A 25,062-nucleotide genomic window follows, 5' to 3' on the forward strand; every position below is an offset into this window, starting at 1 on the left:
GGCTGACGATCGTACACCTTCCACCTCCATGCTGAAAAGAACTCCTCAATTGGGTTAAGGAATGGTGAATAAGGTGGGAGGAATTCTATGAGCATCCTCGGGTGGGTCACAAACCATTGCCTTATGATGTTTGATCGATGGAAACTCACATTATCACAAATGACCACATACTTTGGCAAATCCTCTCTAAACAGACCCCTCTCATCATCAGGGATGAGAGCCCTGTAGAGAGTCTCTAAAAAAGTTGAGTAGATGCTGGGTGTTGTATGGCCCTAAAAGGGGGATATGGGTTAGGACACCATGCTCGAAATAGCAGCACACATGGTGATATTTCCTCCCCGTTGGCCTGGCAAATCCACAGTAGCTCTGTGACCGATGATATTCCGACCCCGCCTTCTGCATTTGGTCAGGTTGAAGCCAGCCTCATCCACGTATACAAAGTTGTGAGAGGGTTCACTTGATTCCAACTCCATTATACGCTATATCCCAGAACACACAGTTGAATTTGTTTTGGTAAGGAAGAGTGACATAAAATGTACATATATTGCATGTTCCTTCCACAGCAATGGAAATGTGTGCAGTTTATGCTTACTGTACTATGTAACACTATAAAATGTTGCTGTAAAGTAGTTACATAGATATATGTTTTACCTGTACATACTGGTACCGTAGCTCCTTAACTCTGTCCTCATTCCTTTGGAATGGTACACGGTACAGCTGTTTCATACTCATCTGGTTTCTATGCAGCACCCTGTCGATGGTTGAGATGCTAACCGTATGGATGTTTTCAAAGACATCGTTGTCTTCTATAATGGTCCTTTGTATTTCCCTGAGTCTCATGGCATTGTTTGCTCGGACCATGGTGCAAATAGCCTCCTCCTGTTGAGGTGTGAAAAGGCGTCCTCTGCCACCGGTTTGAGGTAATCTTGCAGTCCTATGTGTGGAAAAATGCAGTGATGCATCGCACACTTTCACATAGACAAAAACTATGCGAACACACATTTTACTGTAAAACATACAGGTGGGTGCATGTAAGGTGCAGTATGTATCTGTATAGAGTATATTTCTGTATGCTGTGAAATACAAGTGGACTACTGTAATATGAAGCATTGTAGGAAGTATACAGTATACTGCTTATATACAGTAACAGTGCACTGTACATTGGTGGACATACCTGTTCTCTCTTCGAAACGTTTGTACTATTGAGGACACGGTTGATCTCCCAATATTCGGCTGCACCCTTCGACCCGCCTCAGCCATTGTAAGGCCATGATTGACAACATGGTCTACAATAGTGGCCCTTATGTCATCAGATATGCGCCTATGTCCTCTTCTGCCTCTTCCTCTGTTTTGCCTTCCACCACGCATCCTTGCTCCTCTTCTTCCTCCTCTTGGCTGTTGACCCTGTTCGTTTCCTGGTCCATCCATTATTGGAAAATTGCAACTCTGTGTTGTGGTCTGTCTACATATGCTTGCCAATTGATTCTTCATGAGATGCACCTTTGAGCAATTTAGACAACTGGTTGATTGTTGGTTGAACTAACACTTTACATTCCTTCATGAGTGAGGGTTAATTTCACCTGCACGATTCAGCAATTTACGTTTTTGTACAAAAGGTCTAATAGAAATGTGTAAAACTACAGTGGGGAAAAAAAGTATTTAGTCAGCCACCAATTGTGCAAATTGTCCCACTTAAAAAGATGAGAGAGGCCTGTAATTTTCATCATAGGTACACGTCAACTATGACAGACAAAATGAGGAAAGAAAATCCAGAAAATCACATTGTAGGATTTTTAATGAATTTATTTGCAAATTATGGTGGAAAATATGTATTTGGTCAATAACAAAAGTTTCTCAATACTTTGTTATATACCCTTTGTTGGCAATGACACACGTCAAACGTTTTCTGTAAGTCTTCACAAGGTTTTCACACACTGTTGCTGGTATTTTGGCCAATTCCTCCATGCAGATCTCCTCTAGAGCAGTGATGTTTTGGGGCTGTCGCTGGGCAACACGGACTTTCAACTCCCTCCAAAGATTTTCTATGGGGTTGAGATCTGGAGACTGGCTAGGCCACTCCAGGACCTTGAAATGCTTCTTACGAAGCCACTCCTTCGTTGCCCGGGCGGTGTGTTTGGGATCATTGTCATGCTGAAAGACCCAGCCACGTTTCATCTTCAATGCCCTTGCTGATGGAAGGAGGTTTTCACTAAAAATCTCACGATACATGGCCCCATTCATTCTTTCCTTTACACGGATCAGTCGTCCTGGTCCCTTTGCAGAAAATCAGCCCCAAAGCATGATGTTTCCACCCCCATGCTTCACAGTAGGTATGGTGTTCTTTGGATGCAACTCAGCATTCTTTGTCCTCCAAACACGACGAGTTGAGTTTTTACTAAAAAGTTCTATTTTGGTTTCATCTGACCATATGACATTCTCCCAATCCTCTTCTGGATCATCCAAATGCACTCTAGCAAACTTCAGACGGGCCTGGACATGTACTGGCTTAAACAGGGGGACACGTCTGGCACTGCAGGATTTGAGTCCCTGGCGGCGTAGTGTGTTACTGATGGTAGGCTTTGTTACTTTGGTCCCAGCTCTCTGCAGGTCATTCACTAGGTCCCCCCATGTGATTCTGGGATTTTTGCTCACCGTTCTTGTGATCATTTTGACCCCACGGGGTGAGATCTTGCGTGGAGCCCCAGATCGAGGGAGATTATCAGTGGTCTTGTATGTCTTCCATTTCCTAATAATTGCTCCCACAGTTGATTTCTTCAAACCAAGCTGCTTACCTATTGCAGATTCAGTCTTCCCAGCCTGGTGCAGGTCTACAATTTTGTTTCTGGTGTCCTTTGACAGCTCTTTGGTCTTGGCCATAGTGGAGTTTGGAGTGTGACTGTTTGAGGTTGTGGACAGGTGTCTTTTATACTGATAACAAGTTCAAACAGGTGCCATTAATACAGGTAACGAGTGGAGGACAGAGGAGCCTCTTAAATAAGAAGTTACAGGTCTGTGAGAGCCAGAAATCTTGCTTGTTTGTAGGTGACCAAATACTTATTTTCCACCATAATTTGCAAATAAATTCATTAAAAATCCTAGAATGTGATTTTCTGGAAATAAATTCTCAATTTGTCTGTCATAGTTGACGTGTACCTATGATGAAAATTACAGGCCTCTCTCATCTTTTTAAGTGGGAGAACTTGCACAATTGGTGGCTGACTAAATACTTTTTTTCCCCACTGTATGCTTGACAGTTTATGACAAATAGTTCAACAATTTTGCATGTAATGGCTTATGCAAGGAACTAATGCCTAGATGTTTTGAGGGGTAAGACTATTCAACAGAGAACCATCTACTATATTTTGATCAACATGACATGAGCAATTGAAAATGTGGAAAAAAGCTGACACTTGTACATTATCAATTGCAATATGTACAAAAGCAATTGCAATTTGTTCAAAGGAATAAGAAATTGCTTTAATGATGTGCACAAGTGACTAGATGATTTGGAATTTGTACAAGTAGTATCAAGAATTGCACTTTTGATCTAAGAAATGCACCAAAGCGACTGAGAAAAACTGTAATTCATTCCTTACTTAGATTTGTGTGTATTGGGTATATGTTGTGAAATTGTTAGATATTACTTGTTAGATATTACTGCACTGTCGGAGCTAGAAGCACAAGTATTTCGCTACACCCGCAATAACATTCACTTGAGGCGTATAGCTGAGGCGTATAGCTGGATCTACACAACTGATGGTGTGGGATGTGGATTCATCTTGACATTAGGCTACTTTTGAAAACATCTGACGAACTTAGATTTTGGAGTGTAATGTCCTTTAATACTCTAAATGCAGTGATGCATAATGTTGTCATAGGCCTGTGTGTTGCATATCAGATGGTGTCATGTTTGATTATCGTAAATTAACGGACACTTTCATGCCCTGTTATGGAAGCTTGGAATATACAGTAGCTTGCATGAAAGTTTATCTGCTGCTGCTACTCTGTTCTTTATTTTACTCATATTATTATCTGTCCTGATGCCTAGTCACTTTACCCTGCCTTCATGTACACTGAGCAAAAATATAAACACACCATGCAAGCATTTCAAAGATTTTATTGAGTTACAGTTCAAATAAGGAAATCAGTCAATTGAAATAAATGTATTAGTCCCTAATCTATAGATTTCACATGACTGGGAATACAGATATGCATCTGTTGGTAACAGATACAAAACAAGAAAAGAAAGTAGGGGCATGGATCAGAAACCAGTCAGAATCTGGTGTGATCATGATTTGCCTCATGCAGTGCAACACATTTCCTTCGCATAGAGTTGATTCAGGCTGTTGATTGTGGCTTGTGGAATGTTGTCCCAGTCCTCTTCAATGGCTGTGCGAAGTTGCTGGATATTTGCGGGAACTGGAACACGCTGTCGTATACATCGATCCAGAGCATCCCAAACATGCTCATTGGGTGACATGTCTGGTGAGTATGCATGCCATGGAAGAACTGGGACATTTTCAGCTTCCAAGAATTGTGTACAGATCCTTGCGACATGGGGCCGTGCATTATCATGCTGAAACATGAGGTGATGGCGGCGGATGAATGGCACGACAATGGGCCTGAGGATCTCGTCACGTTATCTCTGTGCATTCAAATTGCCATCCATAAAATGCAATTGTGTTCGTTGTCCGTGGCTTATGCCTGCCCATACTATAACCCCACCGCCACCATGGGGCACTCTGTTCACAACGTTGACTTCAGCAAACCGCTCGCCCACACGATGCCATACATGTTGTGTGCCATCTGCCCGGTACAGTTGAAACTGGGATTCATCCGTGAAGAGCACACTTCTCCAAACTGCAGTCAGGTCAAGACCCGGGTGAGGATGACGAGCACGCCGATGAGCTTCCCTGAGACGGTTTCTGACAGTTTGTGCAGAAATCCTTCAGTTGTGCAAACCCACAAATTCATCACTTGTCCGGGTGGCTGGGCTCAGATGATCCCGCAGGTGAAGAAGCCGGATGTGGAGGTCCTGGGCCGGCATGGTTACACGTGGTCTACGGTTGTGAGGCCGGTTGGACATACCGCCAAATTCTCTAAAACAACGTTGGAGGCGGCTTATGGTAGAGAACCGAACATTAAATTATCTGGCAACAGCTCTGGTGGACATTCCTGCTGTCAGCATGCCAATTGCACGCTCCCGCAAAACTTGAGACATCTGTGGCATTGTGTTGTGTGACAAAACAGCACATTTTAGGGTGGCCTTTTATTGTCCCCAGCACAAGTTGCACCTGTGTAATGATCCTGCTGTTTAATCAGGTTCTTGATATGCACACCTGTCAGGTGGATGGATTATCTTGGCAAAGGAGAAATGCTCAGTGATATAAACAAATTTGTGCACAAAATTTGAGAGAAATAAGCGTCCTGTCCATATGGAAAATTTCTGGGTCTTTTATTTCAGCTCATGAAACACTTGTTGCTTTTATGTTTTTGTTCAGTATACATGTCTACCTCAAATACCTCGTACCCCTGCACATTGATCTGGTACTGGTACTTTCACGGTAAAGTCTACACCCGTTGTATTCAGCACATTTGACAAATACAATTTGATTTGATTTGATCAAACTGGCTGAAGTCGTGTTTTTACTGCAGGAAATCATTTATCATATAGTGACAACAGTTATATCGATATACCCCCAGCCTGTCATGTCAGGCTTGTGACAGCGTAGATCGGGCCCTATTACAAGTAGTTTAGGAAGAGTGTTACAGTGATTAATTAGTGAAGAGAGCATTGCTATTGAGCCATTACTCATTTCAGATTATGTCTACGGTTATCAGACGGTTGGCTATGAATTTTATCCATGGTGATCGTGTCCATTCAAAGGGATGACTCATGTTTGCCCATTCTCTCCAACTCCCTCAAGTTCAGCCCGGCCTCATCTTCCATTCAATGCCAAGCCAAGACCTTATGTCATTACCAAAGCCCAGGTAGTCTTTCACTCTGACTTATGTCAGTTCAAGGGTTTTGAATCCTTTAATCAAATTCTTGTAGTGTAGTACCTGCGGATGAAGACAGTTATTTTTACTTGTCTGTTACATTTCCCGGCCACAAATACTGTATTGTCATCTCTGTCTCTATGGTTTAGCCTTCTGTCGTGCCAACAATCCACTTAGCAGCTTCCAATAAGGGTTTCCAAATCAGCCGGGCTGGCCCCAACTGTTTGGACACCTTGACCTCCATGTGGACTCTCCTTCAGACCGTTATTAGGTAATTGATTGGGCGTGAACGTCGGGCATATGGACACTGTTTCATTTGGGGGGCTGAAATTACACCACAAACATGGCAGCTGTGACGGGCCTCAGATGTTCCACACTCCTTGTTAATGGCGGCCATCAAGTGGTCCAGACAGAGAATTTACCTTCAAATTTGTTTTGCTTGTGTCTGAGTTTGGTCTAGCGGTAACGCAGCCAACTCCAGACTGCGCATACCCCGTGAAAAAACGAGGTTACGAAATTTCAATCCCCACGTTGACCTCCTCAACCCGGTCTGCACACCTCTCATCGGTTTCCCCCTCTTTCTTAATCACTATATCTGTCCCAATAAAACAATGACATTTAAAAGATGAGGAAATTCACTTCCCCTTTTTATAAAAACGTAACAACATTTGCCTTAGCAATGGTGTCCACCTCTGGTCCTGGAGAGCGTTAGATAGACACGGTGCTCTGGTTGTTTCAGATATGAATTAGCTGTTTGAGAGGAAACCAATAAGCTGGGGCTTTGTTCCCCGGAACATTCATGTGCGATGACTCAGCGGCAAATAATCCCACCAGTTAATTGAAGATGTTCCTCATCCTCACTGTCCATTACTCACCACCACACACAATATCATATTGCTGTTTAGTTCAACTCAACACTGTTCCCTAGCAGAATGTGTGGGCTCGTGAAATCCACCTTGCAAAGCAATGTGCTTCTCCAATCGCTAAAGTGGAGTGAAGTGTCTCATAGCAATGGAACTCTGTGGTAGGAGCTGTTCCAGAACTTTCTATAAAGAGCACAATACAGTGTAAAAGCTACATAGCATTTTCCTCACAAGTCAACAAATAAGCAATGTAGTTTGTCAAAGGGATTGCCAATGACATGAATACGTCTATATGTTTTTTGCCTTAAGCACTTATGGATGTTCATGCATTGCATTTGAAACGTTTCTTAGGTGCTGTTACAGTATGGTATGATGTTTTATGTTGTGCACCCAAGGACACTAAGATAACCTGCCTAAATGACTACCGACCCGTAGCACTGACGTCTGTAGCCATGAAGTGCTTTGAAAGGCTGGTCATGGTTCACATCAACACCATTATCCCAGAAACCCTAGATCCACTCCAATTTGCATACCGCCCCAACAGATCCACAGATGATACAATCTCTATTACACTCCACACTGCCCTTTCCCACCTGGACAAGAGGAACACCTACGTGAGAATGCTATTCATTGACTACAGCTCAGCATTCAACACCATAGTGCCCTCAAAGCTCATCACTAAGCTAAGGATCCTGGGACTAAACACCTCCCTCTGCAACTGGATCCTGGACTTCCTGAAGGGTAGGTAACAACACATCTGCCACACTGATCCTCAACACGGGGGCCCCTCAGGGGTGCGTGCTCAGTCCCCTCCTGTACTCCCTGTTCACCCATGACTGCATGGCCAGGCACGACTCCAACACCATCATTAAGTTTGCTGACGACACAACAGTGGTAGGCCTGATCACCAACAACGATGAGACAGCCTATAGGGAGGAGGTCAGAGACCTGGCCGTGTGGTGCCAGGATAACAACCTCTCCCTCAACGTGACCAAGACAAAGGAGATGATTGTGGACTACAGGGGGGGGGGGAAAGGACTGAGCATGCCCCCATTCTCATCGACAGGGCTGTAGTGGAACAGGTTGAGAGCTTCAAGTTCCTTGGTGTCCACATCACCAACGAACTATCATGGTCCAAACACACCAAGACAGTCGTGAAGAGGGTACGATAAAGCCTATTCCCCCTCAGGAGACTGAAAAGATTTGGCATGGGTCCTCAGATCCTCAAAAAATTCTACAGCTGCATGTCACGCCCTGACATAGAGTTGGCTAGTTGGTGAGTCAGGGTGTGAATATCTAGTGGTAGTATTTCTATGTTTGGCCGGGTGTGGTTCCCAATCAGAGGCAGCTGTCGCTCGTTGTCTCTGATTGGGGATCATACTTAGGCAGCCAGTTTTCCTGCCTGGGTTGTGGGATCTTGTTTGTGTTCCGTGTTAGGCTTGTATGTGTTTAGCCTGAGGACTTCACGTTACGTTGTTTCTTGTTTTGTTTATTGAGTTTAATAAACATGTTCGCATACCACGCTGCACCTTGGTCTGACCCGTCTCCCAACGTTCGTGACACTGCACCATCAAGAGCATCCTGACTAGTTGCATCACCACCTGGTATGGCAACTGTTCGGCCTCCGACCGCAAGGCACTACAGAGGGTAGTGCGTACAGCCCAGTACATCACTGGGGCCAAGCTTCCTGCCATCCAGGACCTCTATACCAGGCGGTGTCAGAGGAAGGCCCTCAAAATTGTCAAAGACTCCAGCCACCCTAGTCATAGACTGTTCTCTCTGCTACCGCACGGCAAGCGGTACCGGAGTGCCAAGTCTAGGTCCAAAAGACTTCTCAACAACTTCTTCCCCCAAGCCATAAGACTCCTGAACAGCTAATCATGGCTACTCTGACTATTTGCACTGCCCCCCCCACCCCCACCCCATCTTTTTACGCTGCTGCTACTCTGGTAATTATTTATGCATAGTCACTTTAACTCTACCCACATGTACATATTACCTCAACTACCTCAACTAGCCGGTGCCCCCGCACATTGACTCTGCACCTGTACCCCCCTGTATATATAGCCTCCCTACTGTTATTTTATTTTACTTCTGCTCTTTTTTTCTCAACACTTTTTTATTTAAAAATAAATGCATTGTTGGTTAAGGGCTGTAAGTAAGCATTTCACTGTAATGTCTACACCTGTTGTGTTCGGCGCATGTGGCCAATAAAATTTGATTCGATTCTTAGACACATTGTTATATAAGCGTTCCAGCATCGTTACAATACTACTACAGTTATGTGACAGCTCTTTTTGCGTGCATGTCAGATAAATGGTAGGGATGAAAGGGAAGGGGCATATAGAACTCTCTATTTTAATCAAATATCCAACCTCATTCTTATTGCAAAAGATTAGTGACCAGAGGCTGATGCTGCAGATGCAACCGTAAATATAGATACTTCCTCATTTAATGGCTTATGTAAAGCCATTGAATGTGTGATTCATCACTGTGGAATTCTATTGTTACTGCATCGACTCCAGTCAGCAGCCATACAATAGCACTACTTTGCATATCTGTGATTCTAGTGATAACCAAAACCATGTATACCTTATATGTACATTATGTATGTGATTTGTGGTTGTCTTACCTACCTTAAGTTAAATGCAGTGATTCTAAGTCACTGGTGATAACTAGCTAATACAGTCAGCATGCATTGATTGATATTGGTAGATTTGTTTAATTTGAGAAATATTCAAGTCACTGGCAGGCAGCCAGGTTGATATATTGCTGGATGTCGTTTGTGATTAAATGTGTCTCTCACATCAGATGGTAATCAGTTATAGATCACCACTTGTGATGCACAAACAAAGCACCACAGCCGCGAGATAGATTAATACAAAACGGAAGCTTCTTGTTCAAACATTTGTTTATTGAACCCACTGGAATTAATAATTGCCTACTTATTAAGCTCCCAGCATGCATTGATATGCCTATTGTTTCATTTAATTGCAATCTGCCTTTTGCATTTTACGTCTGAAAAACGCACAGCGTTGTCCTTGTGTGTCGCTACTGTGGCATTCTGGTGTTGACGAAATCACCCAAGAATTGAGAACGTGTCATATACAGTACACAGGGACATTGTTCACACCTCTGGTTTAACCTGAGAAGAGATTGATATGGATGAGATGAGACGAGACGCATTTCAATCTCCAGATTACATCTGAATTACAGATTAGAAATTGATAGGAAGATGGTGGTGGAGCAGACATAGTAGGAAGGGTGGGACGTGAGGATTGAAACCTTGTCTCGGGGGTTAGAGCTGTTGCGGTGACCGTATTACCGCCACGTCAAATTCCACATGACCGTTGAGTCACGGTAATCTCCTTTTATGCACATTTGTTGGTAGTACCCAACTCGCCAACGACCATTAGGTCACTAATGGCCTGATACTCAACGCTCTATTGTCCCTCTAACCACTCTGATACCAATGCAAATGCAATCGAAAGTACAACAGTGGTATGCAGAATGGCATTTCGGAATTCACAACTCGTCGATCCTTGTTACGGATGGGCTATTGCAGCGGACGACCACACAGGGTTCCACTCCTATCAGCTAAAAACAAGAAGAAGCAGCTCCAGTGGGCACAGGATCGCCAACATTGGACAATTGAGGAGTGGAAAACATTGCTTGGAACATGACAGCGAGTTCAGTTTACTTGAGTCCCCAGACTTCAACCCAATAGAGCATATTTGGGATGAGATGGAATAGGCTGTTCGCAGCATGAATGTACCGCCGTCCAATCTGCAGCAACTGCGTGATGCCATCGCGTCAGCATGGACCAACATCCCTGTGGAACATTTCCGACACCTTGTAGAATACCCCGAAGAATTCAGGCTGTCCAACCCGGTACCTAATAAACTGGCGGGCGAGTGTATATGAGCCCAAGGCCCCCTAAAAACACGGAATTAAAATAATGATTGTGTCGTTATACAATGCATAGCCTACCGCATATTACCCACGGCAGAAAGAACAGCAACAACATAGATTGAAGATGTCTTTGGTATATAATTGGTCTAGTCTATACTCCAAAACGAAACAAATTCTAATAATCGCCTTTGAGTGTGAACTGTATTATTATGCATACTGGATGGACTGTTACCTTAGGCTACGCTCCAAACTTTCTTTCCATGAGTCTGGGAGAGAATAGCCTAGTAATAGGGCATTTTTTATATTTTCATAATTAATAGACAGACACATTAGCTACAGAATATCTCACCACCATGTGTTTCCATCTCCTCTTCTCTTGCCTTCATACCTTTCTCCAGCGCGCAGAGAGAGGGGCTGTCAACAGTTTAATGTTTCGTTGTGAAAACATGTTACTATCGATGTACCTTTCTCCAGCGCGCAGAGAGAGGGGCTGTCAACAGTTTAATGTTTCGTTGTGAAAACATGTTACTATCGATGTACCTTTCTCCAGCGCGCAGAGAGAGGGGCTGTCAACAGTTTAATGTTTCGTTGTGAAAACATGTTACTATCGATGTTCCCGGACAGATTTCACTTGGTTTTCCATATTAAGCACTGGGTAGCTGCAGGAACAGGGTTGGAGATCCCATGGCATACAGAGATTGGGCGGAATATCACCTGTCTCGCAGCGAGAGGCTGCATGCTCCTCAAACAGTGATTGATATGTGGAGTGAAATTAGTGTTCTTATAAGCCCAGACATTTCTATATGTAATCCTGTGTGAAAGCAGAGTTTTGATGGTTACCACTAAAAAGAGGAGGATCCCAGCTGCTAATATATTGATTTTCTCAGCTAATAATATTAAGCACATGCTCCACTATAAAACCAGAGTAGCCTACCCGGCATGATTGGAAAAACAAACCACTGGAAGGAGCCTCCATTTGCTATTCGAGTGCTTATGTATGACATGTATTTTCCCCCTGCCCCTGTTCCTGCACATTTGATAATGGGCCATTCTAAATCTAAACTAATTTTACATATTAGTAAAGACAAGATTAAATTGAGAAAAGTCTGCTGGGTAAAAATATGATCACTTGGTGAGATAACAGCTTGTGTGCAGCCTGAGGCAAAGAACAGAGCACCATTTTTTCAAATCCTATAGTTGCATTATGCAGCCCATATATGTTTTGATTTCTATGACATTCTAAGATTTTTATCTTTCACAACTAAAGTTGCCAAATAACTCTAAATCTAGCATATAGGACCTGGTTCAAATGATCACTTTTACGCTAAACATAGCCACTTCATATTTGCACTCGCTCCGGAATGGGGAAAATATTGTTTCTATTTTATTCAGCAAAGTTCAATTATATTCTTCTTACTACTGAACAAAAATAGAAATGCAACATGTAAAGTGTTGGTCCCATGTTTCACGAGCTGAAATAAGACCCCAAAAATGTTCTATACGCACAAAAGGCTTTTTTCTTTCAAATGTTGTGCACACATTTGTTTACATCCCTGTTAGTGAACATTTCTTCTTTGCCAAAATAATCCATCCACCTGACAGGTGTGGCATATCAAGAAGCTGATTAAACAGCATGATCATTACACAGGTGCACCTTGTGCTAGGGACAATAAAAGGCCACTCGAAAATGTGCCGTTTTTTCACACAACACAAAGCCACAGATGTCTCATGTTTTGAGGGAGTGTGCAATTGGCATGCTGACTACAGGAATGTCCACCAGAGCTGTTGCCAGATAATTTAATTTTCATTTCTCTACCATAAGCCACCTTATGGCAGTACGTCCAACTGGCCTCACATTTGTAACCACACCGGCCCAGGACCTCCACATCCGGCTTCTTCACCTGCGGGATCATCTGAGACCAGCCACCCAGACAGCTGATGAAACTATTGACTACAGCTCTACGTTTAACACCATAGTGCCCTCAAAGCTTATCACTAAGCTAAGGACCCTGGGACTAAACACCTCCCTCTGCAACTGGATCCTGGACTTCCTGACGGGCCGCCCCCAAGTGGTAAAGGTAGGCAACAACACATCTGCCACGCTGATCCTCAACATGGGGGCCCCTCAGGGGTACGTGTTTAGTCCACTCCTGTACTCCCTGTTCACCCATGACTGGGTGGCCAAGCATGACTCCAACACCATCATTGAGTTTGCCGATGACACAACGGTGGTAGGCCTGATCACTGACAAAGATGAGACCGCCTATAGGGAGGAAGTCAGAGACCTGGCAGTGTGGTGCCAGGACAACAACCTCTTCCTCAACGTGATCAAGGCAAAGGAGATGATCGTGGACTACAGGAAAAGGAGGGCCGAGCACGCCCACATTCTCATCGACGGGGCTGTAGTGGAGCAGATTGAGAGCTTCAAGTTCCTTGGTGTCCACATCACCAACCAGCTATCATGGTCCAAACACACCAAGACAGTCGTGAAGAGGGCACGACAATGCCTATTCCCCCTCAGGAGACTGAAAAGATTTGGCATGTGTCCTCAGATCCTCAAAACGTTCTACAGCTGCACCATCGAGAGCATCCTGACTGGTTGCATCACCACCTGGTATAGCAACTGCTCGGCCTCTGACCGCAAGGCGCTACAGAGGGTAGTGCGTACGGCCCAGTACATCACTGGGGCCAAGCTTCCTGCCATCCAGGACCTTTATGCCAGGCGGTGTCAGAGGAACCCCCTTATCAATTGCCAAAGACTCCAGCCACCCTAGTCATAGCCTGTTCTCTCTGCTACCGCATGTCAAGCGGTACCGGAGCGCCAAGTCTAGGTCCAAAAGGCTTTTTAACAGCTTCTACCCCCATACTGAACAGCTAATGAAATGGCTACCTGTACTATTTGCATTGACCCCTCCCCCCCATTTTTCTACGCTGCTACTACTTGCTGTTTATTATCTATGCATAGTCACTTTGCCCCTACCTACATATACAGTGCCTTGCAAAAGTATTCATCCCCCTTGACATTTTTCCTATTTTGTTGCATTACAACCTGTAATTTAAATGGATTTTTATTTGGATTTCATGTAATGGACATACACAAAATAGTCCAAATTGGTGAAGTGAAATAAAAAAACTAACTTGTTTCATAAAATTCTAAAAAATAAATAACGGAAATGTTGTGCGTGCATATGTATTCACCCCCTTTGCTATGAAGCCCCTAAATAAGATCTGGTGCAACCAATTACCTTCAGAAGTCACATAATTAGTTAAATAAAGTCCACCTGTGTGCAATCTAAGTGTCACATGATCTGTCACATGATCTCAGTATATATACACCTGTTCTGAAAGGCCCCAGAGTCTGCAACACCACTAAGCAAGGGGCACCACCAAGCAAGCGGCACCATGAAGACCAAGGAGCTCTCCAAACAGGTCAGGGACAAAGTGCCAAAAGGCATGTGGGAGACTCCCCAAACATATGGAAGAAGGTACTCTAGTCAGATGAGACTAAAATTGAGCTTTTTGGCCATCAAGGAAAACGCTATATCTGGCGCAAACCCAACACCTCTCATCACCCCAAGAACACCATCCCCACAGTGAAGCATGGTGGTGGCAGCATCATGCTGTGGGGATGTTTTTCATCGGCAGGGACTGGGAAACTGGTCAGAATTGAAGGAATGATGGATGGCGCTAAATACAGGGAAATTCTTGAGGGAAACCTGTTTCAGTCTTCCAGAGATTTGAGACTGGGACGGAGGTTCACCATCCAGCAGGACAATGACCCTAAGCATACTGCTAAAGCAACACTCAAGTGGTTTAAGGGGAAACATTTAAATGTCTTGGAATGGCCTAGTCAAAGCCCAGACCTCAATCCAATTGAGAATCTGTGGTATGACTTAAAGATTGCTGTACACCAGCGGAACCCATCCAACTTGAAGGAGCTGGAGCAATTTTGCCTTGAAGAATGGGCAAAAATCCCAGTGGCTAGATGTGCCAAACTAATAGAGACATACCCCAAGAGACTTGCAGCTGTAATTGCTGCAAAAGGTGGCTCTACAAAGTATTGACTTTGGGGGGTTGAATAGTTATGTACGCTCACATTTTTTTTTTTTCTTCTTGTTTGTTTTGCAAGAAAAAATATTTTGCATCTTCAAAGTGGTAGGCATGTTGTGTAAATCAAATGATACAAACCCCCAAAAAATCAATTTTAATTCCAGGTTGTAAGGCAACAAAATAGGAAAAATGCCAAGGGGGTGAATACTTTCGCAAGCCAATTACCTCGACTAACCTGTACCCCACACATTGACTCATTACCGGCACCGCCTGTATATAGCCTCGTTATTGTTATTTTATTGTTGCTCTTTTATTTTTTTTAATATGAGTTTTTTTAGTAAATATTTTCTTAACTCTTATTTTTCGTAAAACTGCATTGTTGGTTAAGGGCTTGTAAGTAAGCATTTCACGGTAAGGTCTACACCTGTTGTATTCGGCGCATGTGACACATTGTTTTTTGTGATGGTGTAGATTAAATGGAGTTATTATACTTTTTTTTAAATGTAGATGCTCCAAACGTGTTTATGTTAATTCACGGTCAATTATGATGAGACCGGTATCATTTTCATGACAATAACCGGCTGACAAAATGTAATGACCACCACAGCCCTATCTGGGGTCGTATATTATGTGTTAGAGCCAGGAGTGTTACCACTCGACCACAGGTTCTGCACGGAAGACCCGACTTCTGTAACATAATAATGACTTCTATTGCGTCATTGTCAGCCTATGATGGAGTGGAGGTCGAAGGTCAATACCTAATCCCAATTTCTTTCTTCCTCTCAATTGCTTTCTCTCTCTTTGTTTGCTCTTGCGCTCTCTCTCTCTCTCTCACTCTCTCACTCTCTCTCTCTCTCTCTGTGTGTCAGGCAAATAAGCTTCGCACCAAGACCCTGCGCAACACCCTCAACCCCGTCTGGAGCGAGACCCTTACCTACTACGGCATCACCGATGAGGATATGGTCCGCAAAACACTCCGGTAATCTTCTTCTCTCTCCATCTTCTAACCCCTAGCCTGCTTACCTTTACATTCAATCATCTTCTAACCCCTAGCCGCTTACCTTTACATTCAATCAAAGCGTTGGGAGTCATTTCAGGGATGCAAGCTGATGAATTGGGTCCATTTGATTTGATTGGGTCCAATTTTGATTGATACCACGGCCAATATTGTGTAGAGGTCAACACGTCTCTAAGCCTAGACACAAAAGGAATCAAGTCCAATTTTGTAAGCCTAAATCTGTTTTATCCATTCATGCAGTCTCCTTTTAATCAACTTCTAATGGTGTCAGGGGCGGGATTGCATGCATAATTCTGTCTAGAGTCAATGACATGTGAAAAAGAGACACTTGTTCCTCAACAGAGTGCAAATCCTCCTTCCTCCTCTGCCTCTCTGTCGCAGTGTTTATCCTGTTAGTGGGGCTTTAATCGTGTTGCTGAGCGCTCTGCAATATCGTAGAGTTCGGGATTTGTTACCCGTGACTTGCCAAGCATTAACTCTTAAAACTGTTTGTGTAATGCCATAGTGTTTTCCATTCCAGGATTCAGTTATTTTGGTGCGGGCTGACTTCTATTCGCTGCACATTTTGTAAACCACCCCATCGTTTGTGTCAGCGGATTGAATGAGTTAGCAGCTGAAGTGTTGGGAGGAAACCAACTGCTTAAGGTGACCATGAGGATGGCAATCTCCTGGGACAGGTGTTTGCTACTTGACAGCTTGAAGTAGGGACGGGGCAAAAGAGGTCTCCCAAGTCCCAACACATAGTCTGTAGGATTATAATTAACTGTCAATCTCCCACAGTTTTTTTGTTGTTGCTAGTATGTCATAATATACGTTTCGTCATTCACCCTGTGATATCAGTCCTGCCATAAAGGAGCATCAGCACTGTGACTCACACACCCACCCTCCATCCTCTAGTCATCAATTGATTATACTCCACTGAACCTCTGTAAAATGATAGTGATGAATGCAGAGCAGCAGCTCCTGTTTAGCATGGGGTGTGTGTATTCAATAGGAGCAACAGAAGCAAATGGAACCAAACGGGAAGGGACCTACCTGAATTTATCCAACAAGAGTTTTCATAGCAAAACACTTTCTGTTGACTTGTTTAACCCAATGGGAGTTAGCCTGGTCCCAGATCTGTTTGTGCTATCATGCCAACTCCTTGTCATGCCAAGTATGATAGCACAAACAGATCTGGGACCAGGCTAGCTCCCATTGGGTTAAACAAGTCAATGAGTGATGGTGCATGATAATGCCGCCCATCACAAAGGTCATATGGCCATCAGTAGCTCTGAGTTTTATTTATCAGCCTTCATTGTATATGCATTATTGGTTTAGTGATGACCCTGAGGAGTTAATTAGCCATCAATAATGACCATTTCCCAAAAGAAAAAATGGAGGTGTCGTCAATCCTTTTTGTTTGAGCAGTGTATACATAAGCAAAAAAATTGTCAGGGGCCAACGTGTCATGGAGAATATGTACCCTGGACCCAGGTCTGTATGTGCTTTAGCTAACTCCTCTCCTCTCACTATCATTGTTAATATGGCATAACAACATCTATAGTCAGAAGGAGTTGGCTGAGGCACGTGTACTGTACAGCTCTGGGACCAGGCTAGATCAATGTACTCTACATCAGAGTTCCTATGTTCACCCAGGACTTTGTTTCATCCTGTATGAGTTTATCCATATGTTGATATATGTCATCCTTTATTAGGTACAGATGATGCTAGCTCATCTCATTGATTAGATTCCGAGTTTTACCCCCGGGCATTAGAAGACTGTCAATTATTTTCTAATTTCCTTTGAGGCTGTAATGTAACTTTGTCAGGTTGAAACCAATAAAAAATGGATAGCCGACGTCGATAGCTCTCCTCATTTAAGTGCATGATGAGTTACCAATTTGGCGTAAGGCCGTTATCAGCAGTATAGATTCAAACATGGATCACTCCAGTAGTGCATAACTCGGGCACACAATGGAAGGTGATGTAGGCGATATTGTTATTTGGAGACCTCTCCATCGCCCTTTTCGTCCTGGCAGTGTCAGCCAATCAGATACTTTGTTGTTGAACGCGACGTGCCATTCCATAATGGCTGCTGTGGCTACTGCTAGCTAGCATGAGGATGAAAAGGGCAGTTTTCCAGGAAAACAAGCAGTATTTCAATCTTCTCGATGGAGATGTAGCTCAGTTGGTAGAGCATGGCGCTTGCAACGCCAGGGTTGTGGGTTCGTTTCCCACGGGGGGCCAGTATGAAAAATGTATGCACTAACTGTAAGTCGCTCTGGATAAGAGCGTCTGCTAAATGACTAAAATGTAAATGTAATAAAAATAACATTTTGAGTATGGTGGCATATCCCATCACTGCATTGAGGTACGTTTTCTGACCCAAATCTCGCGCTGGCTCCGCGGTGTATTAATGTAAACATGATTGCGTTCCGACCTCAGTGCAGCTCAGTGTAAACAAGCGTAATGGTAGGGTCAGTATCTTCTGGCAATTTGGAAGTTAACCCTGTATTTGTATCAATGCTCATGGGCAGTGGTGATTGACATTTAGAGGCTTGGTTATTTGTTTTAATGAATAGAATGGCCAGAGAGCACGTCCCCTCCCTCCCTGACACTTGCTTCAGAATGCAAGCTATTCACAAAGCATCACTTCTCTACTGTACTCACATCTATATACATGCAAGTCAACGGGGTAATTAGCTGTAGCATTTGATATAGCTGCCACTCGTCAGTGGGACATTCAGACAGCGGTCCAGTGGCAATGGCCTCCAGTGGGAGGGTGGCATTGGGCCCCTCTTTCTGCTAATGTTACACTCAGCAACTGCTGTGACTAGATCTCACTGGGGCTAAGGCAAGTAACAAACAGAGGCAGCTCTCCAATGCAAAACGGTCAGCAGATTATAATCAAAGCACAGTAAACCTTTTCCTAAAATTTAAGTTGCACACTGATAAACATTACCAGTGGGGAACATTACCTGTAAGTTGTTACGAACTGTTATGAACTGTGTTAAGCTTCAGGTGTGGAGGTAGAGGGTATGAAGCTATGTGATATCAGGTCCATGTATGTGTGTGTGAATGTGTGGCTCTACATTTGTGTGCATGTGTTTGTGCGTCACGTGAGTGCATGTGTGTGAGAGACGGGTAGATACGGAGGGAGACAACGAGACATAGAGAGAAGGGGATAGATAGACCATGTCTGTGTGAATGTAGTGTGTTGATTAGGGAGGGCCCACCTGATGATTCACGAGGCGTTCACACTACAGCCTTTCTTTAGAATTTCTCTGCCTGTTGCCATGGAAACTACCATCTCCTTTATACCGGCCTCGCCTTCGAGGGCCACCCTTGTCCTTCATGTAAATAAATACTAAACAATAAAAGATAACCAGACAGAAAAGTCTAACCATGTGATAACTTCCAGTATGGCGATAAATCATTTGCTGATTCAGAATGCCTCGGCTCTCCCTGGCCGATTGGTTTCCATGAAACCAAATCTCTCTCAGCTCGCCGTTGATATCAGAGTGATAAAACTGGATTGTTATGTCTGGCTCTCACACCTTCCAACCCAATAGCCTGTTCTTGACAGTGTGCATCGATCAGAGTAGATTGGAAATTAAAAAGAAGGGAACATAAATGAAGAATAGGGGATTGCCGTGGTGAGGCAGAGGAGTGAATGCAGGGTAGGTGGCACTTACCCTCCTCCTCAGGGACCATTTTTTATTTATTTTTTATTAAAAGGAAATGGAATGTTTTTGGCCCTAGGGTTTTACCTCTTTAGAGTCTGCCACCCCATTACTCCTCAGTGCACCCAAATCAAAGTTCAAGAGGAGAGTTCACCAGGAGACATCTTAGGAATCGATCAGCTTCGCATTTCGTATAGTTGACCCTTCGAAAAAAAGCGATGCATATTGCAGATTGGGTTCAGCTGTTGTTGAGTAGTAGTTTGCTGTAGGTTAAGCAGTGACCACAAGACGTGCCAAAAGAGAACGGATCAACTTTAGTTAGCTTCCAGGTGCCTTATCGTGTAACTCCCCAAGAAGCAATGGAATGGTTACGTTGATCCCTGGGAAAAATAGTACACTATGTAGGGAATTTTCCTGGCTACCCAGACTCCTTGCTACGGCCAAACGCTACGCCATGCCCACATATGTTAGTTTCTTCTCCGCAATGAGTCTGGATCTGGGTACCTCCCTGACGATTTCTAGAACACAAACACATTCTAACCGTTCTGATTGGTTACAGAAACCGATGGAGTTGGGCCAGAGCCAGAACATGTGGGTAAAGCGGCGTTTTGAAAATCTGTCTTTAGCTTTGATACTCTGATTGGTTAGAGATGATCCAATCACTGATGACTTTGTTTTGTACAAAACCCCTCATTTTGACATCACCACAAACGACTTCAACAATGGTAGTCTCAGACTAAAGTATGTACCGAACAGTGACACAGTTTGAGTCGTCAGGCAAGTAGGGAATAGAGTTGGTGGCATTTCAGACACAGCCCTAGTCTTGGCCTGTTAGCTTGTCTGGATTCATAAGTGTGCCACTACCACCTCCAGCAATGTGCAACCTTTCTGTTGTGCTTTGATTAGAGAATTTACCTGTTAGCGGTGTGTCCGTCAGCTCGCTACAGCCAGCTCCAGGCAGAGATGGCCCATATCCAACTCTCTCCAGGAACCCTCAGGAGTTAGTCATAAACCTAAAAAGAAAGCCCAAATCACCACTGCCTGCAAAAGTTCCCCAGACAAAAAAGGGTAAAATAGCACAGTAAAACGTCAGTCAAAATGATAAGGGCCAAAAATGTGACTGAACTAATATCACACTGTTCTTGATTCCCCTGACCACTACAATTACAGTATTCTACGCTCTACCTCCGGTGTCTTTTAGACATGGGACCCATTACAAGTGGATCGATCCCACATGATTCTCCTTATCAGACTCATACTCTGCCAACACACGGCTTGTGTCCTCAGAAGGCTCCGATCAGGGGTGCCGTTTCGTTCCTGCACCAAAAACCCTTTGGCCGCGGCCGTGCAGTTGAGTAGATTTACTGTGCCACGGGCAGCCGCGCAATGGGATTATGTCATCTCGTTTACAGATTTATCTGAATTGTCAACAGAGATGGCTAGCATGCCCCGGCGCTTATTGATTCCTACTGAGTTATATCAGAGAGGACCAAGTGCTCTCAGATTTGGGGTTTCATATTTGTGGTCAACTGGTCGTCCATCAGTCTGTGTTCGACTAAGCGATCCATACATTAGCCTATTAGGCCAGGCGATAGAACACATAATGACAGAGAATGATGCTCTCTCAAGTCCAAATTGAAATCCCTCTACGTTTCTAAATAACAGGAGGATATTTTTTCAGGTTCGGGGTGTTCTGAATATCGTTTGAAAGAGGCATTTAAGAATACAGTATGGCGCATGTAAAGCTTTTGATTTGTACCATCCATTTGGCTGTACTATGACCTGGTAGCAATGGAACCCATTTCATCTGAAGCGTTGCCAATCAAACCACCTTCAAATGATTTCAGTTACTCCATCAACCATAATGAAAAGAAAAAGGCTAAATGAACCATACCAGCTATAACAGCGTGTTTCACTCGAGCTGGGTAAGTGGAGGTAATCGATCGGAGTTAAGTTAGATGTATGAAGCAGCAGTCTGAGAGCAAAGGAACATACTGTACTGTACTGTACTCAGTCCTACCAAATGGGAGAGATGAGGCAAAGGCCCTGCTCCTTAGAAACATTATGAGACACTGAGATAACCGCAGAGGTTCAGGCCACACACTGCATTAACCTCAGCCTCATCTGACAGCTTCCCAGTCATCCATTGCTCTACTCACTCTCTCTTCCCGAGTGCCAAGAGTGAACAACTGAACATCAGAGTGGCGCTTTAATAGTGGGGTCGGTGAGGCACGGCGCGCAGAAACTGCTAACAGCAAGAAAAGTTAGAGTGAGTGTGTGTGAGAGTGAAAGAGACAGAGAGAAAGACGGCAGACCACCGGATCCTCCTCTAACACCTATGACAGCTATCTTTATGGCACAGTTGTCTGCCTGACTGCTCCTCATTCAAAGTTCTTGATTTGATAAATAGCCCTTTTATAGTGCAGTATGTAAGAAGGATGTGCAGCGTCTGCACATTGCAAGATAGTGTGCTACAAGTTGAACTAGTGTGGGCTAAAGCCAGGCTGCAGTACAGCGTGGGGGCAGTTCATCAATAGCCTTTCCCAAAAAGAATGAAAAGGCTATGGTCAACTTCATGATTCTACAGAATCGAAGAGGTACTTCAGTCATAAAGCCTGTCTTCTAGTGTTGAATCTGCCACCCTAAGGCTGCGTTTACACAGGCAGCCCAATTCTGATATTTCTTTCACTAATTGGTCTTTTGACCAATCAGATCAGCTCCGAAAAAGATCTGATGTGAAAAGATCTGATGTGATTGGTCAAAAGACCAATTAGTGTAAAAAAAGATTAGAATTGGGCTACCTGTGTAAACGCAGCCTGTTTTTTCTGAAGGGTCTTCATTTCTATTCAGTTCTCCACAAGGCCAACATGCGTGATTCTCCAGTCCAGGACTGAGTTAGTGTTCTTAATTAATATAATTTGCGGTGATTAAGTATAATGAGACACTTGTGTTGTTAAGTTGCAGCTCATCCGTGAAGAGATGTGTGTTTGTGTTTCCCCCTTTTGTCCCCCGTGTGTAGTTCACTATATAGGGAATGTGGTGCCATTTGGTACTCAGACACTGTAATGATCTTCTGTTCACTAGTCCCAGGCAGCGGATTGGAGTGTCTGGACTGACCCTCAGTCCCACCAACGATTCACTCATTATGTTTGCCTGTGGCAATTTATATGTTAATTGTGTCACAATGATAAGCTTGCTTTAGCCTAGTTTTCAGCATGGATAGACAGATATGTACGCTATGTGCGCGAACCCTAGGAGTGGTGAATGATGGCTTGGTTTCAAGGCTCTGTTGAGCAGGGCTTCATCTTCAATGAACCCAACATTACCCATTAAGGTCCATGGTTTGCTCCATTTGAGATAGACATTCAAATGGGCTCTTGTTTGGTAGCGGTGACTGTTGCTCGAGTCAGCTGTGGGACGTCCTCAAGCAGTGAAGGTGAACAATAGGTCCACTGAATGTTACACCTTCTTAGTAGTAGGAGATGGCATCACATTTTGCACCGTCGGATTTGGTATTCAAACCTCCTGCGAGCTGGTTGCACGTCTGTCTCTAACCTCTAGTCTAGGCCACCTGCCATCCGTTGTAGGATATAGTTGTATGTTCTACTTAGCCAATTTTGTCCCGATTGATCCTGATTGCTCTGTGAAACATAAGCTTTCACCAATCATATCAAACAAAATGGTTTCTCACTCACTGACCTCTGCGTAATAGGTTAATGTGTTGTATTTGATAGACTCACATCTTCCAAAGATATACATTTCACTGTGTGTGCGTGCGTGCGACATGCATGCAAAGAGAGGCAGGGAGGATGCTAGTGAACAGGCTGAGGCACGACTCCTATTTAGATTAATGTCCTTTCTCTTTTTGGTCATTTATTCTTGGCACAGAAAATAGAGGCCCACAACTGCTGACAGCACCAAACAGAGATTGCTGAATTCAGTTAATTTCAAAACACTGTAGAGAGCAACCCCACACACATATACTCGTCAGCCTCCAGCGACAATCCCAGTCACATTAAACCATAGCACCGCCTGGAGTTTGATAAACGGTATTTGCACTTGGATTGGAACTGGTGCTATGGTCAGATGACATGAAAATAGAGCTCTCTGGCCATGTACACCAGTGGTGGTTTTGGCGTCTAAAGAAGGATGCAGAAAATAACCTCACACCTATTGTAAAATATGGTGGTGGATCTTTGATGTTATGGGGCTATTTTGCTTCCAATGGTCTTGGGGCCCTTGTTAAGGTCAATGGCATCATGAACTTTACCAAGTACCGGGAAATGTTTTACAAAAACCTGGTTGCCTTTGCCAGGAGGCTGACACTTGGCCGCAAGTTGGTCTTCCAGCAAGATAATAACCCCAAGCACTAATCAAAATCCACAAAGAAATGGTTAATTGACCACAAAATCAACATTTTGCAATGGCCATCTCAGTCTCCGGACTTGAACCCCATTGAAAACCTGTGCTTTGAATTGAAGAGGGCAGTCCACAAGCGCAGACAAAGGATATCAAGGATCTGGAAATATTCTGTATGGAGGAATGGTCTAAGTTCACCCCAATATGTTCTCCAATCTCATAAAACATTGTAGAAAAAGGCTCAGTGTCATTATCCTCACAAGGGGAGGGTGCTAGAGTATTGAAAACAGGGGTGGCAATAATTCTTTAGATTTTTGTATTACTTGATAAACAAAATCTATTTCTCTGTGCAATTGTATTAGTGTAAAATAATGTAATTTCCCTTTTTTCTTGCATACAAATTGCTCAGTATTTGTATGATTTATTTTATACAGTATGTTTTGCTAATCTTGATCAATAATTCTGGACCTGGCTGTATACATGTAAAATTCAGAGAAGGCTGAAATGTAGGAGAATCACAGCTGTGGCATGGATCATGGATGGGGGCTGCCCTCTCGTTCCCTCTGGGGCTGTCCATGGCTCGCTCCCGTCAGGACGTTATGGAGATGGATGAGTGGGGCGCCGGGAGCCGGGCAGGCTGGGAAATGGGAGCGAGGGTGCGAACGGAACGAGGAAGAGCGGGCCTGCTTATCCTGTCACCGAGGAGGAGAAGAGAGCTGAGGTGTGACAGCTGGATTAGGCCTACAGGGGAGATGGCTGTGTGTGTCACCGTTTCTCTCTCCTCTCAATCTCTCGCTCACTCCCTCCATCCCCTCACCACAATCCCATATCTCACACACTGTGAGCAAGTTGGCTACAGCTGGGCAGGCTTGTCACTGGCTGGTGGCAGGAGTATTAAAACTATCCAATAGAGTCCAGATGTGATTTGACATCTACTGTACTAATGTTTGGTGCCGTTTGTGATCTTTTGGACATGTTTTTGTTTTTATTGTTTTTGTGACAACACATTTTACATTGAATATTTGGTGGCATCAATTTAGTTACACACTGTCATTGCCAATGTAGCGGACATGAGTCGGTCATGGTTGCTCATGGTGACGTGATGAGGTAGCACCACCTGCGACTTCAAAATCAGTGTCAGCCCTCGGCCCAATAGGGAATTTCCTCTTGGTCTAACAGTTAAGACGTTGGTTTC

At 43.9% G+C, this 25,062-nt stretch overlaps 1 protein-coding gene across 2 annotated transcripts in view; it reads left to right on the forward strand.

Annotated features, from left to right (window-relative positions):
* LOC121579272 (double C2-like domain-containing protein beta) overlaps positions 1-25,062 on the forward strand; it is a 161,787-nt gene that overhangs the window by 96,556 nt on the left and 40,169 nt on the right. For both annotated transcript variants that reach the window (XM_045224125.1, XM_041893733.2), the window contains one exon: positions 15,695-15,804. In XM_045224125.1, the coding sequence (XP_045080060.1) occupies positions 15,695-15,804 (110 nt within the window). The remainder of the gene's footprint in view (positions 1-15,694; positions 15,805-25,062) is intronic.

Source organism: Coregonus clupeaformis, chromosome 13 (assembly GCF_020615455.1).
Source record: "Coregonus clupeaformis isolate EN_2021a chromosome 13, ASM2061545v1, whole genome shotgun sequence".
NCBI classification, from domain to species: domain Eukaryota; kingdom Metazoa; phylum Chordata; class Actinopteri; order Salmoniformes; family Salmonidae; genus Coregonus; species Coregonus clupeaformis.